Source organism: Oncorhynchus clarkii, chromosome 17 (assembly GCF_045791955.1).
Source record: "Oncorhynchus clarkii lewisi isolate Uvic-CL-2024 chromosome 17, UVic_Ocla_1.0, whole genome shotgun sequence".
NCBI classification, from domain to species: Eukaryota; Metazoa; Chordata; class Actinopteri; order Salmoniformes; family Salmonidae; genus Oncorhynchus; species Oncorhynchus clarkii.
The window spans coordinates 23,830,177-23,847,872 of NC_092163.1; the positions used below are offsets into that span (position 1 = coordinate 23,830,177).

The 17,696-nt window shown below is 41.5% G+C and overlaps 1 protein-coding gene across 1 annotated transcript; it reads right to left on the reverse strand.

Annotated features, from left to right (window-relative positions):
• Positions 1-2,041: 2,041 nt before the first annotated feature.
• LOC139370567 (solute carrier family 22 member 7a) lies at positions 2,042-17,439 on the reverse strand. Its single transcript, XM_071110139.1, has 10 exons — positions 17,006-17,439; positions 13,049-13,152; positions 12,362-12,516; positions 11,641-11,809; positions 9,515-9,638; positions 7,400-7,509; positions 6,680-6,894; positions 4,776-4,884; positions 4,281-4,487; positions 2,042-4,070 (listed from the first exon to the last, which is right to left on the reverse strand). The coding sequence occupies exons 1-10, from the start codon at positions 17,378-17,380 to the stop codon at positions 3,995-3,997; spliced, it is 1,644 nt and encodes a 547-aa protein (XP_070966240.1). The 5' UTR covers positions 17,381-17,439; the 3' UTR covers positions 2,042-3,994.
• Positions 17,440-17,696: the final 257 nt, after the last annotated feature.

Consider the following 17,696-nt stretch of genomic DNA (forward strand, 5'->3'; position numbering starts at 1 on the left):
TTATCCTAAGAGGCTGGCTGCACACACGAAAGAGTACAACCATCCTGTTTAGGGACTACTGGACATACAGAGACGAACTCACAATGCAGGAAGTGGTCGTCTACAAAGGGGACAGGGTGGTAGTGCCAGAAACTTTACCCCGGATGATTCTCTCTCATATCCAAGTAGGGCACTCAGGGGTCAAAGCCAGTCTCAGGAAATCCAGAGACTCAGTATTTTGACCCAACATGAAACATTTTGTGGCTGTGTGCAGCACATGTAATGCTAATCTACCTAAGCAGCAAAAGGAAACGCTGCAGCCACATTACATACCAGCACGTCCTTGGTCTAAAGTGGGGATGGATCTGTTCACAGTAAAGAACGTTCCTTTTCTGATTATAGTGCACTACTATTCAGAGAACGTGATTGACACAACAGCGGCTTGCATCATCGACTGTTGTAAGCAGAAGTTTAGCAGATATGGCATAACTGATAGTGGTGTAGTTGCGGATAATGGGTCCCATTGTTTTTTATATTTAAAAAAAAGTACACAAAAAAAGCAAGAAAATGTGTTGGGAATAGATATTTTCACTGTGGTATTAAAATGGTAAGTGCTCTAGCTAATTTTATATGAAAAGGAAGATATTGAGAAAATTAGCATAATGTCACCGATCTAGGATAAATAAACGTGTATTATGAGTGTCTAATTAGGATGTTATGGCCTGTAAAGGATGTTATGTTATACCGGAGTAAAGGATTATGCTTGCATCTTATCTAACTCTCTGACGTGATTTATTCACATACACATGTTCTTGAAGACACTTGCCAGATGGTCTGCGCATGCTCTGATAACGCGACCTAGCAGACATCTCGGCTTGAATGTCAGCCCACCACCTCAAGCTCAACCTCGACAAAACGGAGCTGCTTTTCCTTCTGTGAAAGGCCTGTCAACTCTAAGACTTCTCCATCACGGTTGACAACTCCACGGTGTCACCGTCCCAGTGTGCAAAGAACCTTGGCAGGTTCGTGCTCTACAACATCCATAGAGTAAGACTTTTCCTCACATAGGAAGTGGCATAGTTCCTAATCCAGGCACTTGTCATCTCCCATCTAGACTACTGCAACTCTCTGTTGGCTATGCTCCCCGCTTGTGCCATCAAAACCCTGCAACTTATCCAGAGTGCTGCAGCCTGGCTGGTATTCAACCTTCCTAAGCTCATCCATTTCACCCCGCTCCTCCACACACTCCACTGGCTTCCAGTCGAAGCTCACATCATCTTCTGGAACCTGGTGCTTGCCTACGGAGCAGCAAGGGGAACTGGACTTCACCTTCAGGCTATCTTCAAACCCTACATCCCAACCCGAGCATTCCAATCCACCACCTCTGGTGTCTTGTCCCTCCCACCCCTACGGGAGGGCAGCTCCCACTCAGCCCAGTCAAAACCCTTCTCTGTGCTGGCACCCCAATGGTGGGACAAGCTTCCAATAAAGTCAGGACAGCGGAATCCCTGCCCACCTTTTGAAAACGTCTGAAACCTTACCTCTTAAGAGTGTCTTAAATAATTCTCAAGTGTGAACTTCACGGTGAGATGAATTGCGCATCAATAGAAGAGTATGGGCGTCAGCTTTACAGCTGAAATCGTTAATGGTGAAATAGCCATGTCCTTTAATTGCAATATAACAACAAAGAAGTTACTGCAAACAATAAACCGTTTTTTCCCCCTTGGACATGAGCACAATATGTCCTGTAACATGTTGCGCAACGTCTCCGGTGGCTGGCAACAAAAACAATAACAACGCTGGTGTGGAGGGGCGGACGTGGCGCTGTTTCCACCTACTGCAAATTCCATATTTAAGGAAATGTGCCCCATGAGGAGTAGTGAGCCAGAGAATGTCATTGCCTGTGCTCTTAAGGTCGTACTGCCTTAGTTAGCGACCAGAATCACACCTACACCTATGGATTCAAACGGTATGACTAGAGAACTACAACGATTTAAATATGATTGTAATTTGGCGATTGGAAACCACAAATGCATTAGCACCTCTAAGAAATACAAAAAGATAAGTATTTGAGAATATTATATTGTTGATGCAGAGTCAAAAAAATTTGGATTACATCATGACCAAGTACAATGGTTTGTTACAAAGGCATGACATACAGATGAAGTCAGAAGTTTACATACACTTAGGCTGGAGTCATTAAAACTTGTTTTTCAACCACTCCACAATTTTCTTGTTAACAAACTATAGTTTTGGCAAGTCGGTTAGCACATCTACTTTGTGCATGAGAGTCATTTTAGCCAACAATTGTTTGCAGACAGATTATTTCACTTATAATTCACTGTATCACAATTCCAGTGGGTCAGAAGTTTACATACACCAAGTTGACTGTGCCTTTAAACAGCTTGGAAAATTCCAGAAAATTATGTCATGGCTTAAGAAGCTTCTGATAGGCTAATTGACATCATTTGAGTTAATTGGAGGTGTACTTCTGGATGTATTTCAAGGCCTTTGCTTGGCATCATGGGAAAATCAAAAGAAATCAGCCAAAACCTCAAGATAAAATTGTAGACCTCCACAAGTCTGGTTCATCCTTGGGAGCAATTTCCAAATGCCTGAATGTAACACGTTTATCTGTACAAACAATAGTACGCAAGTATAAACACCATGGGACCACACAGCCGTCATACCTCTCAGGAAGGAGACGCATTCTGTCTCCTAGAGATGAACGTACTTTGGTGCGAAAAGTGCAAATCAATCCCAGAACAACAGCAAAGGACCTTGTGAAGATGCTGGAGGAAACAGGTACAAAAGTATCTATATCCACAGTAAAATGAGTACTATATCAACATAACCTGATAGGTCGCTCAGCAAGGAAGAAGCCAATGCTCCAAAACTGCCAGACCAAGGTTTGCAACTGCATATGGGGACAAAGATCGTACTTTTTGGAGATATGTCCTCTGGTCTGATGAAACAAAAACAGAACTGTTTGGCGATAATGACCATTGTTATGTTTGGAGGAAAAAGGGGGAGGCTTGCAAGCCGAAGAACACCATCCCAACCGTGAAGCACGGGGGTGGCAGCATCATGTTGTGGGGGTGCTTTGCTGCAGGAGGGACTGGTGCACTTCACAAAATAGATGGCTTCATGAGAAAGGAAAATGATGTGGATATATTGAAGCAACATCTCAAGACATCAGTTAAAGCTTGGTCGCAAATGGGTCTTCTAAATGGACAATGACCCCAAGCATACTTCCAAAGTTGTGGCAAAATGGCTTAAGGACAACAAAGTCAAGGTATTGGAGTGGTCATCACAAAGCCTGGACCTCAATTCTTTAGAAAATGTGTGGGCAGAACTGAAAAAGTGTGTGCGAGCAAGGAGGCCTACAAACCTCCTTTTATCAAATACTTATGTCATGCAATAAAATCCAAATGAATTACTTAAAAATCATACAATGTGATTTTCTGGATTTTTGATTCCGTCTCTCACAGTTGAAGTGTACCTAATGATAAAAATTACAGACCTCTACATGCTTTGCAAGTAGGAAAACCTGCAAAATCGGCAGTGTATCAAATACTTGTTCTCCCCACTGTATGTAGACTTCTGACCCACTGGGAATGTGATGAAAGAAATAAAATCTGAAATAAATAATTCTCTCTACTATTATTTAAAATAAAGTGGTGATCCTATTTGACCTAAGACAGGGAGTTTTTACTTGGATTAAATGTCAGCAATTGTGAAAAACTCAGTTTAAATGTATTTGGCTAAGGTGTATGTGAACTTCCGACTTCAACTGTACATGAGTTACACATCTAATTAATATAGACAGTACAATAGTGACATATACAATAGTGACATGCATGATACATGATATAGTGGAAAATATCCATCATTCTAACGTTTTTAGGATATGACCATTGTAGGAAATCATTTCCCCAATTCCGCGGTTGGGGGAGCTTTCAGGTCAGGACTTGGTACTGGATTTGAATGACCAGCAGCAGCCTTAGGAGGTATCTCATGCTGAAGCTACCGGTAGTGAGTTTATTTCATTCAACTCAACCATGGCATCATTTCTAGATGTGCGCTTATGCCTACCAAAAAAAGGGAAAACAATTAGGCACCTGAATTCGTCATATTAACATGAAATATTTTTACAGTAGCTAATAAATTGAGCAGCAATGGTTGCCAACTATCATCTAGCGAGTTTGAACAGAATCTGTCACACTTTTCAATTGTTTTTCCCAGTCTGTATTTACGGACTGAAAACGAGAGCTTATTGTGCAGAGTGTGTTTGACAGTACCTTCCCTCCTCTACGTCGAGGATGTTTTCCGGAAGACACACATTCATGGTCTCGGGCAGCAGGAAGACCACACAGCCACTGCCAATGGCGGTGGTGGCGAAGATAAGTGGGGGCATGAACACCCAATAGTCCTCCAGCAGCATGACCATGGGGACCAGTGAGCCCCCCATACGCCCGATGAAGGAGGTGTAACCTAAACCACACTGTCTGTAGTAGGACGAGAGTGCAAAGGTCGTGTTACCACAGTCTATCCTGGGGTCTCATTAACAAAAATTTCCTAGTTTCTTACTTAAATTTCACAGTCAACTCTTAAAATGTGAGGAAACAAATGTATCCATAGTGGACAAAGTAGACTCTGTGAAGCAGAATTGGGAAACGCAGAAGACTAAGACTGACAAAGGTTTGAGAATGACCCATCAGACAGAATTTAAGGTGATATAGGAGTAGTGTGCATATGCATGTAAGTTATGGCGCTAGTTTCACAGTCCCACTTACCTGAGAACCGTGGGATAGAGCTCCGCTGTGTAGAGAAAAGCTGTAGTGAAAGCAACTTCTGAGAAACCCTTCCCCACCACAGCTATGCAAGTGCGAACCAGGGTATTTTCTGGATGAAGAAACAAGAAGGATAGGATAAGAACAGGGGCGTTGTGATCCCCAAATCTGAGGTGCCACAAAGTATGTGAGGATGGCTGAGGGGTGTAAGTTGGGAGAATTTTGTATTTTTCAAACACATGAAACAGATTTTTCCAGCAATCTAGAGCCACAATCATTATGCTTAATTCTATGTACAAGAATACGTATATATAAGCACACCTCTTTTTTAAAGAAACTAAATATGCTTCTCTGCATCTCTGCGGTATGGAGCTTGATTTGGCCTAAGCATACCTCCGGAGGTCCCCAAATTGCATCACACCCTCCATATGAAGCCTCCGATCACATCAAGCTTCAATTGGCTTTGACTTGATTGATAGCCTGAAATAACTTATTGATAGCTAGTTATGAGGGACGTCCACATACTTTTGTATATAGTGTATCTGGGTTAGCTAAAACCAACTTTACAAAATTGCTAGGTGGCTTGTAGTATTACATTTGAGTAAATTTGACAAAATCACTCACTCATAATGTACCAAGTATAATCTGTTAAATGTATAAATATTATTTACATGTTAATGTTTTTAAAAAATAATCAAAAATTTGACTAGGGGAACAACTATTCAGAGACTTGCAAAATGTAGATAACCTCTCTCAACAACAATTATACAGAGCAGGCCTGACACAAAATGTAGAAATAGTAGCTTACTTTGACAACAATTCAGTGAATGCAACAAGTATTAGATAGAGAAGATAGAAAACAGACAATTTGAAAAATTACACAATTTCCCAATAAGATTTGTAGGACAAATTATTCATATTTCACACTGTCACATTAGTGTTTGCATTTAGCCTACAACATGACATGGAGTTTCTGGAAAACATGACCACATCCTTTAAAGTAGCACAGAACAAGTAGAACATCCAAAGTAGTTTTCTACACATCTCCCACTCTTTGCCCTGTGTCCACTCTGGATGCACACCACTCCCTCTCTTGTGCCCTTTAAACTTCACCAGAGAGTGACCTGCTTTCAAATGATGAGTAACAACTCGGTCCACACCCTTCTGTGCCACACTGTTGGCTCCCCCCTTCCCTACCACTATAGCCATCACAAAGTGAATGCACAAGGGGCATTTCAAAATGCCTTCAGGGACCAGCGCCTGCGGTTAATGGGAAGGGGCCTTTGCAGGTTCCCTCATACAATGTATGCATTTATGATGGCAATGTTGAGCATCCTCCAAAACACATACTTCCACCATTTCTGCCGGTGAGTGTAACATTCTATTAGCTCTTCAGTTGGTCAAGATGGTCAACTGCTCATTTTCTTGTTGTAGTCCATTAATAAAGCTCTGGAACAGATATGTTTATTCTGCCTGAACTTGGACACTAGTTTGAGGATGTCCTTCCCTGAGCTGTTTGTGGACAGACAATCTCTTTTGACCCTCCACCAACACGCCATTACATTATCTGCAGACCATTTTACACTCTGACCTCTGGAGCTTTCCCTCCATAATGGCCTTGGGGAAGTTCTTACGATTGGGCCTTACTATGCCACAACAATCAGTACGGTGGATGCCCATGAGTGCTCCCTATGGGCATTACACCTCTGGATAAAAGTCCCAGGATAAGAGAAGAGCAACTGTGATATGCATATATCAAGTAGAAGAGCAACTGAGTTTTAAACCGTTGCATTGATATTCAATGTCACCACTTAGTATTTTGTGAGTTGTTTTAATATGGCAGAAACGCTTCAATACAGGACCTGAAACCCAAGATGAGTGTGCATAGAGTATTTTTAATAACCTACCTGTGGGGATAGCGGTATTGAGAGCTATCAGCGCTCCCGTGATGATGAGAGACCACGCCTGGCCATTTCTTCGGCCAATGCGATCCAAGGCGAAGTAGGCCCCCACTTTGGCTGGGACTTCAATTGCGCCGTAGACAAAATGAGTGAGGTACATGTTCAGACCAAACCCTGTAATCTTAAAGCTGATCCCATAGTATGCGAACGACACAGCAAACCTTTTGGGAGGTAAATATAGGTAAAAACATTACTTGCAGTGAGTGCTCGACATATATTATAATCAGTAATTGGGGAAACTTAAAATATGAGTAAGTGAAAGAAAGTATGCAAGGGAAACATTTTATGGGGCAGAATGTTTTAATAAAAACGTGTTGAAAGTGGAATCATGGAGATTGCAGGCCTAAACTGGACACAAATGTACATGCATGCACACAAACTATACACACACACACACACACACCTATTTCTCTTCACAGCAGTAAGTCCACTCTCGCCCTAGCTTAGGGGCAGGCAGACTCTATATATCTCCAATCAAAGTTATGGGTGGAGTTGTGGAATCATAGACCTTTCAGGCCTAAACTGGAGACAAACACACTCATGCACAAACACACACACACACATTTCTTCCCAAATACTCCACTCTCCCTAGCTTAGGGACAGGCAGCTTCTCTAATTGTCTGTCTCTCATCGAAAGATCAAGGGTGAAACATTTCTTCCTCATACCAGAATATTCCTGAGCAAATAGTGATTTTCCTGAGCTTGGGTGTCTTGACCAGATCCAAGTAGGAATAGTTCTTATTGGCAACCTCAGAAACAGTTACCTTCCTCAAAGTCTAAGATAAGAACAAATTAGAATATAAAGTTCAGAGGTTAATGTTCAGATATATTTTATTAGTCATCAGTAGAATAATTTTGGTCTGTAATGTTGATGACATTTTATTCTACAATGCTCAATAGGTAATAAGCAGAGCTTTGCAAAACATATTTTAAAATACAAATTGGACAAAATGTAAAACAACTTTTGTACAAAATACAATTTTTCATTCAACTGTTAGATGAATTTCAGGATTTATCCATTTGTTCTCAAACACATGTATTTTAAGACATGACAAAATGATGGTGTTTCGTTTACATTTCATTCAATTATGTATTTCCTGTGTCTTCAGAAAGTATTCATACTTATTCCACATTTTGTTGTGTAACAGCATGATTTTAAAATGGATTACATTTATATTATTTTCTCACCCATCTACACACAATGCTCCATAATGACAAAGTGAAAATATGTTTTTATACATTTTAGAAAATGTATTGAAAATGAAATACAGAAATATCTAATTTGCATACCCCGGAGTCAATACTTTGTAGAAGCACCTTTGGCAGTGATTACAGCTGTGAGTCTTCCTAGGTAAGTCTCTAAGAGCTTTCCACACCTGGATTGTGGATTGACATTTTTTATTATTATTTTTTCTTATTCAAGCTCTGTCAAGTTGTTTGCTGATCACTGCTAGACAACCATTTTCAGGTCTTGCCATATATTGTATATTAGATATAAGTAAAAACTGACTCGGCCACTCAGAAACATTCACTGTCTTCTTGGTAAGCAACTCCAGTGAGATTTGGCCTTTCGGTTATTATCCTGCTGAAAGGTGAATTCATCTCCCAGTGTCTGGTGGAAAACACATTGAACCAGGTTTTCCTCTAGGATTGTGTCTGTGCTTAGCTCTATTCTGTTTTTATCCTGAAAAACTCCCCAGTCCTTAACAATTACAAGCATACCAATAAGATGATGCAGCCACCACTATGCTTGATCATATGGAGAGTGGTAGTCAGTAATGTGTTGTATTGGATTTGCCCCAAACATGACACTTTCAGGACAAAAAGTTAATTACTTTGCCAGATTTTTTCTAACATTACTTTAGTGCCTTGTTGCAAACAAGATGCATGTTTTTGAATATGTTTTATTCTGTACAGGCTTCCTTCTTTTCACTACAATGTTGTTGATCCATCCTCAGTTTTCTCCTATCACAGCCATTGAACTCTGTGACTGTTTTCAAGTCACCATTGGCCTCATATTGAAATCCCTTAGTGGTTTCCTTCCTCTCAGGAGGAAGGACACCTCTATCTTTGTAGTGACTGGGTGTATTGATACACCATCCAAATTGTAATTTTTAACGTCACCATGCTCAAGGAGATATTTAATGTCTGTTTAATTATTATTTTTTTTTACACATCTACAATAGGTGCCCCTGTTTGTCAGGCATTGGAAAACCTCCCTGGTCTTTGTGGTTGAATCTGTGTTTCACTGCTAGACTGAGGGACCTTACAAATAATTGTATGTGTGGGGTACAGAGATGAGGTAGTCATTCAAAAATCATGTTAAACACTTATTGCAAACAGAGTGTGTCCATGCAACTTATTATGTGACTTGTTAAGCACATTTTTACTCCTGAACTTGTTTAGGATTACCATAACAAAAGGGTTGAACAGCCTAGTTATTGACTCAAGAATTATGATATTTTAATATTCATATTTTTTTCATTCAGGCTGTAACACAAAAAGAAATATGGAAAAAGTCAAGGGGTGTGAATAGTTTCTGAAGGCTATGTACATATATTTTTTGATAGCACCCATGGCTGGGGTCAAATTACATTCCAGGCAATTCAGGAAGTGTACTGAAATTCCAAATCCAATTCCCTTCAATGCTTTTCAATTAGAAAAATGTGAAATTGGAATTCAGAATTGATTGGAATTTAAATGGACCCCTACCCTGATAGCAGAACACTATTACACTGAGAAGAAAGAGTCCCCAGTGTGCACCTGGGTTGGTTGACTCACCTCAGTGTCTAGTTTTGCAGCGTAACCATACTTCCCATTCATTATGGCACACTGCACCAAATACTTCTTTGCCTCCTTCACTTTGCCATTGGCCAGTAGCCATCTGGCAGACTCTGGTATCCACCTAAATGAAGAAAAGAAATCCTGGACATTATATTTGTCATTATCCACTGCTGTAACAGGATAATATCTTGGACACAAAATCTGAGATTCAAACCATTAGCACATTGATTCATTAATCAACTTTAATAATAATAATACACTTTAATCCTTCATCAATCACTGTACTGTTATTCCTTTTGTTTCATTGGTAACTCTACATTAGATGTACTGCATAACGCTAACAGGTGGGAACACATCATATGTGCATCTTCTTTTCCATTGGCAACTTTCTAATGTATGTAGTTCTGTCCTTGAGCTGTTCGTGTCTATTGATGTTCTGTATTATGTCATTCTGTATTATGTTAAATTTGAGCAAATGTATAAAAACTAAAACTGACATATCACATTTACATAAGTATTCAGACCCTTTACTCAGTACTTTGTTGAAGCACCTGTGGCAGCGATTACAGCCTCGAGTCTTCTTGGGTATGATGCTACAAGCTTGGCACACCTGTATTTGGGGAGTTTCTCCCATTCTTCTCTGCAGATCCTTTCAAGCTCTGTCAGGTTGGATGGAGAGCATTGCTGCACAGCTATTTTCAGGTCTCTCCAGAGATGTTCGATCGGGTTCGGGCTCTGGCTGGGCCACTCAAGGACATTCAGATACTTGACCCGACGCCACTCCTGCGTTGTCTTGGCTGTGTGCTTAGGGTTGTTGTCCTGTTGGAAGGTGAACCTTCGCCCCAGTCTGAGGTCCTGAGCGCTCTGGAGCAGGTTTTCATTGAGGATCTCTCTCTACTTTGCGCCATTCATCTGTCCCTCAACCTGACTGGTCTCCTAGTCCCTGCCGCTGAAAAATATCCCCACAGCATGATACTGTCACCACCATGCATCATCATAGGGATGGTGCCAGGTTTCCTCCCGACGTGACAAATAGTTCAATCTTGGTTTCATTAGACCAGACAATTTTGTTTATGATGATCTGAGAGTCATTTAGGTTCCTTGCAAATTACAAGCTGGCTGTCATGTGCCTTTTACGTCTGGCCACTTTACATTGAAGGCCTGATTAGTGGAGTGTTGCAGAGATGGTTGTCCTTCTGGAAAGTTCTCTCATCTCCACATAGGAACTCTGGAGCTCTGTCAGAGTGTCTATCGGGTTCTTGGTCACCTCCCAGACCAAGGCTCTTCTCCCCCGATTGCTCTGTTTGGCCGGGCAGCCAGCTCTAGGAAGAGTCTTGGTGGTTCCAAACTTCTTCCATTTAAGAATGATGGAGGCCACTGTGTTCTTGGGGACCTTCAACCCTGCAGACATTTTTTGTAACCTTCCCCAGATCTGTGCCTCGACACAATCCTGTCTCAGAGCTCTACGGACAATTCCTTCGACCTCATGGCTTGGTTTTTGCTATGACATGCACTGTCAACTGTGGGATCTTATATAGACAGGTGTGTGTCTTTCCAAATAATGTCAAATCAATTGAATTTATCACAGGTGGACTCCCAAATTGTATAAACATATTTCAGTTTCTTGTTTGTAATACATTTGCAAAAATGTCTACAAATCTGTGTTCACTTTGTCATTATGGGGTATTGTGTGTAGATTGATGAGAAAAAAAGGATCCATTTTTGGATAAGGCTGTAATGTAACAAAGTGTGGAACAGGGAAAGGGGGAAGAATACTTTCCAAATGCACTGTATGTCATGGCTATGATGTTATTGACTTTGGGCTATTCAGGTCTTGCTCCAAAACCACTTCTATAGTATCACAGCAAAATTCTGTAAGACACTGTCCTTTCTTTCTTTAAATAGTCTGTTTAATGAGATTTTGTGTCATTTCAAGTGTAAAGATGGACAGATTACTCAATTCATTTCCTTCCCACATTTGTCAGAATTATACTGTCCTTTACAGAGTTGGACTTCATTCCACTTCAATTCAGGAAGTACACTGAAATGCAAGTTCACTTCCTGAATTGACTGAATTGAAATGGCATTGCCCCCAACCTGGAGTTTTTCTAGCCCCATCTTACCACCAGGAGATGATGGCAGCGATGCAGGGGGACGTCACCACCAGCATGAGGTATCTCCAGTCTCGAATGAAGTATGCCAGGAGGGCCAGGAGCATATTGCCCACACTCCAGCCCAGACTGATAATGGTCCCTGTGAAGGTGCGATGCTTAATGTCCGTCCACTCTATACCTGGAGGGAAAAACACAACTGCAACTTACCTCCGTGTAACAGTAAATAGCATTTATGTATTGTCAGGGTAGTCCTTTACGACTGAATTTGGGTCCATTGCTATAAAACAACTGTCTGGGATCTGGGAGTCTGTTCAATGGCCATTTCAATTCTCGATGAAGCCACAAACGGGTCTTTCACTATCATAACCCAAAATATAACGTCATATACCTTTATTGTTCTCAAACAAGAATGTAAATAAACCATGTATAGCTTTGTTTAAAAATATCATGCGGATGTCATGGACTGTAAGTCCTTGCATCTGGAGTGCTGTCTATACATTTGAGAGGAGTTACATTTTCCATTGGATTTTCAGTCCTAGCATCCATAGCTTTGTCTATAAATTTGAGAGGGGTTACATTTCCCAGTGGATGTTCAGTCCTTGCATCCATAGCTCTGTCTATTAATTTGAGTGTGGCTGCATTGTTGTTGTTTGAACTGCAGATTGCCCCTTTAATCAACACATATCATGTTATAGGAAGCCCCAGTGGGGGTTAAAGATCATGATAGTACTCAGGGCAAGAGTGGTAATGGTCATTCCCGTCAGTGCGACTCCACAGAGGGTCCTGGTCACCGCAAACATGACAAAAGAGACAGAGAAGGCGGACATGGTTCCGAACACGGCACTGGCCACGAAGGACACTAGGATCATGGGCTTCCGACCAAATCTGCAGCAGGAGAGAAAGGGGAAAGAGTCAGAGTTCCTTCAGCAGTCTTCACTGTCTGAATGTCTGCCACAAAATACAGAAGTACAGAGCTCTCTCTCCCCAAAAAAATGATTTTAACCACTAGCCCTAACCCTGAATTTAATCCAAATGTTAACCTGACTAACTTAGTCATCGATTCTGATGGTATCGCACATTTTGTCATTTGTAGCATCTTAGTAAGTAAGGACATTCTCTTTTATTGTGACCATTAGTCTTGCAGCTAATGTACGACTGTCTACTTCTATCTGTACGACTGTCTACTTCTGTTAAGAAAGCAAGGCCAATTTTCTTGTTTCCTGTTGAGAAAAGATAACACAATTTTGAAACATGGTCAAGCCTATGTTTTGTAAATTATGATTGTATGCAGGCTGCTGTGGTCAAGTGGTAACATGCATGTACTGTAAATGTTGAATTTGGGAACATTAGTATTGATAAATACTTGTCACAGTTATTACCATAGAATAATTAGATTCTAATAGGATAAATAACATACTTATCTGAGAGGTATCCAAATATAACTGCACCGATTGTGACTCCAATGAAAAAGAAAGTAGCAACGGCCTGGTTTAATTTCTTACTGTCACACACCAAATCCCACTGTGAAACAAAAAAATAATAAACAGGTTCATAAATCAGAATTAACCCCAAGTTCCACAAGCATCCCAAGGTGTGATAGAACAGCATACAAGGCCTTTCACACTACAATGTGAAAAGAAATGATCCAAGCCAGCACAGTTTGGTTTGGGTCAACCATGTAGGGTAAAGACTTGGGCTGCAGTGTGACCATACTACCGCCACACTGGCAGTCATGAGTCATGACCGCATAAAATTCCACGTGGCAGTTGAGTCCCGGTAATCTCCTCTTATGCACTCTGGACATGCTTTGGTAGTACCCAGCTCACTAATGACCATCGTGTCCTAATGGCCTGGTACTCAGTGCTCTATTGTCCCTCTAACCACTCTGACATCAATGCAAATGAAATAGAAAATCACATCACATCACTTATCAGCAAAACAGTATCATGCTTTCAAAACTCACCTCACTGTGATGATCAATTTAAAGAAAGAAGTTCAACAGCAGGTTGAAACTGAGTGTAAAACATGGTCATTGTGGATGTTGTTTCAAAGCCTAACACAACAAAATGGACAGCTCTTTCTAAGATGATGATTCATTCAAAACACCCATACGAATATTAGAGCTTATGCAATCGCATAGGCTTATGAGCTGAAGCCCGAAGAAAACACCCTGAATACATACAGTTGAAGTCGGAAGATTACATACACCTTAGCCAAATACATTTAAACTCTGTTTTTCACAATTCCTGACATTTAATCCAAGTAAAAATTCCCTGTTTTAGGTTAGTTAGGATCACCACTTTATTTTAAGAATGTGAAATGTCAGAATAATAGTAGAGAGAATGATTTATTTCAGATTTGATTTCTTTCATCACATTCCCAGTGGGTCAGAAGTTTACATACACTCAATTAGTATTTGGTAGCAGTGCCTTTAAATTGTTTAACTTGGGTCAAACGTTTCGGGTAGCCTGCCACAAGCTTCTCACAATAAGTTCGGTAAATTTTGGCCCATTCCTCCTGACAGAGCTGCTGTAACTGAGTCAGGTTTGTAGGCCTCCTTGCTCGCACACGCTTTTTCAGTTCTGCCCACAAATTTTCTATAGTATTGAGGTCAGGGCTTTGTGATGGCCACTCCAATACCTTGACTTTGTTCTCCTTAAGCCATTTTGCCACAACTTTGGAAGTATGCTTGGGGTCATTGTGCATTTGGAAGACTCATTTGCGACCGAGCTTTAATTTCCTGACTGATGTCTTGAGCTGTTGCTTCAATATATCCACAGAATTTTCTCTCCTCATGATGCCATCTATTTTGTGAAGTGCACCAGTCCCTCCAGCAGCAAAGCACCCCCACAACATGATGCTGCCACCCCTGTGCTTCACAGTTGGGATGGTGTTCTTCAGCTTGCAAACCTCCCCCTTTTTCCTCCAATCATAACAATGGTCATTATCGCCAAACAGTTCTATTTTTGTTTCATCAGACCAGAGGACATTTCTACAAGAAGTAAGATTTCTCCAAAAAAATTGATCTTTGCCCCTATGTGCAGTTGCAAACCACAGTCTGACTTTTTTATGGTGGTTTTGGAGCAGTGGCTTCTCCTTGCTGAGCGGCCTTTCATGTTATGTTGATATAGTATTCATTTTACTGTGGATATAGATACTTTTGTACCTGTTTCCTCCAGCATCTTCACAAGGTCCATTGCTGTTGTTCTGGGATTGATTTGCACTTTTCGCACCGAAGTATGTTCATCTCTAGGAGACAGAACAGGTCTCCTTCCTGACCGGTATGAAGGCTGCGTGGTCCCATGGTGTTAATACACGCGTACTATTGTTTATACAGAAGAGCGTGGTACCTTCAGGCGTTTGGAAATTGCTCCCAAGGATGAACCAGACTTGTGGAGGTCTACAATTATTTTCTGAGGTCTTGGCTGATTTCTTTAGATTTTCCCATGATCTCAAGCAACGAGACACTGACTTTGAAGGTAGGCCTTGAAATACATCCACAGGTACACCTCCAATTGACTCAAATGATGTCAATTAGTCTATCAGAAGCTTCTTAAGCCATGACATCATTTTCTGGAATTTTCCAAGCTGTTGCAAGGCACAGTCAACTTAGTGTATGTAAACTTCTGACCCACTAGAATTATGATAAAGTGAATTATAAGTGAAATAATCTGTCTGTAAACAATTGTTGGAAAAATTACTTATGTCATGCACAAACTAGATGTCCTAACCGACTTGCAAAAACTATACTTTGTTAACAAGAAATTTGTGGAGTGGTTGAAAAACGAGTGTAAACTTCCGACTTCAACTGTAGCATATTACGGACGGCAGAAGAACAGATTTACTAAAGACGTATTTTTGGTAATTCCCAGCTGCACATTATGATGGAGCACATGATGACTGGGAGTGTGACAAAGTCATAGGTCACACGTTACTTGGATAGTCAACAACAGATCTGTTGATGCTCAATCTATCACCCTATCAACTCATCAACTGAACCTCTGTTGATATGCAACAGCTTGCTCACGTGAAGGCTTTGGTTGGGGCTACAATTTACGATTAGGGTAAAGGGGGATACCAAGTCAGTTGTACAACTGAATGCGTTCAACTGAAATGTGTCTTCCGCATTTAACCCAACCCCTCTGAATCAGAGAGGTGTGGGGGCGCTGCCTTAATCGACATCCACGTCATCGGCGCCCGGGGAAGGTTAGTGGATAGTTAGTTGAATAATTGTTGAGAGTTAATGGAACACCTATAACCTATGTACAAACCATCTATTGCAACATCACAAATACCTCATTACCACAAACCACCACATCGCCATACAATTCATCGAAGATGGGTAAAGCCCTAACAAATGAAAACCAATGGAATGGATACAAATTGTTTTATTCTACCAGGTAAATTGACTGTGAACACATTCTCATTTACAGCAACGAGCTGGGGAATAGTTACAGGGGATGAATGAGACAATTGTAAGCTGGGGATGATTAGGTGACCATGATGGTATGAGAGCCAGATTGGGAATTTAGCCAGGACATCAGGGTTAACATCCCTACTCTTACGATAAGTGCCATGGACTCTTTTAGTGACCACAGATAGTCAGGACACCTGTTTAACATCCCAGCCGAAAGACGGCACCCTACCATTGCCCGGAGGAATTGGGATATTGTTTTAGACCAGTGGAAAGGGTGCCTCCTTACGGGGCCTCCAACACAACTTCCAGCAGCATCTGGTCTCCCATCCAGGGACTGACCAGGATTAACCCCTGTAGCTTCAGAAACAAGCCAGTAGTGGGATGCAGGATGGCATGCTGCTGGCCTACTGTACACTGTGTTACATGTGCTGTGGTTATGAATCTGATTGGCCATCTCTTGGTAAATTATGCATGTATAAAAAATTACAATGACAGGGCTATTTATAGCTAGCTACACAAGCTAACCACCATTCTATCAAATATTCAGTTGGAGTTACTGTAGTCATGGAAACAAATGTTTTTGGGGAAGTTTTACAGTTTGATCTTTTTTTTCCTGATTGACAGAAACCACAAACAGTAACAATTAACATGAACTGCATGTTCACAAAGCATACATTAGACATCTATAAGCACATTAACATGACATTACATCTACATAAGGCATCAAACCCACCAGTACAAGTGTTCTGGAGGTAGGAGCTTAGACTGCTAGACCACCATTGTGGACAAGTGTTCATTTAAAAAAAATGTTTAACCTTTATTTAACTAGGTAGAACGGGGGCAGAACGACAGATTTTTACCTTGTCAGCTCGGGGATTCAATCATGCAACCTTTCGATTACTAGTCCAACACTCTAACCACTAGGCTACCCTGCCGCCCTGTTAATAATGACATTACCTGGGTGGCAGTGGTGGATGTGAACTGGGAGTGGTCGTACACCCAGCCGTCCTGGCAAGGCACCGACATGGACACATTGGTGTAGTTGGAGTGGCCAAGGTCAAGGGTCACCAGAGTGGAAAAGGCCCTGCAGGAGCTGAAGGAGCCGTCGGCTTCACGAGGGACCCTGAGGGCCAATGTCATGGGGTCGGCCAGGGTTTCGGATCCATCTCCAGGGATCCCGAGGGCGCAATGGTGCGGAGGCACACCTGAGATGAAGTTGTGCAGGAGAAAGTGAAGGGGGAGGATGACCCTGGGCAAGCAGAGCAAGTGGAGCACCAGGAACTGAAACTTGGAGAAGCCACCCACTTCGCCCAGCACCTCCTCGAACCTCATCCCGAGAGCGTATGAGTGTGCGTGTGTGTAAAGTCAGACAACACAGACCTCCTTTTTCCTTCTTCCCTCTCTGTCTTCTCTCCCCCAAGAATAGGAGTCTTTCAATGTGGAGTACCCAACAGAGGGAGGGAGGGTCTTATTCTGTGTAAGTGTGCAAATTGAGGCATACCATAGGCCTTGCTTCTGATTCCCACACTGTCTTTGGATAATCCCAATATAGTACACTACTCATTGTAGTATTTCAGAGCTAGCTTCTGTGATACGCCTGTTGAACTGTGAGACACACAAACACTCCTTTGTGAAAAATGGTATGCGT

Excerpts from the sequence above, each read along its gene's own strand:
- LOC139370567 (XM_071110139.1), bottom strand. The coding sequence starts at position 17,380 with ATGAGGTTCGAGGAGGTGCTGGGCGAAGTGGGTGGCTTCTCCAAGTTT. Across the intron at positions 9,639-11,640 it reads GCTGCCATCATCTCCTGGTG|GTGGATACCAGAGTCTGCCA; the intron begins GTAAGATGGGGC and ends TTCTTCATTTAG. Across the intron at positions 6,895-7,399 it reads ATTTGCTCAGGAATATTCTG|GTTTGCTGTGTCGTTCGCAT; the intron begins GTATGAGGAAGA and ends ACCTCCCAAAAG.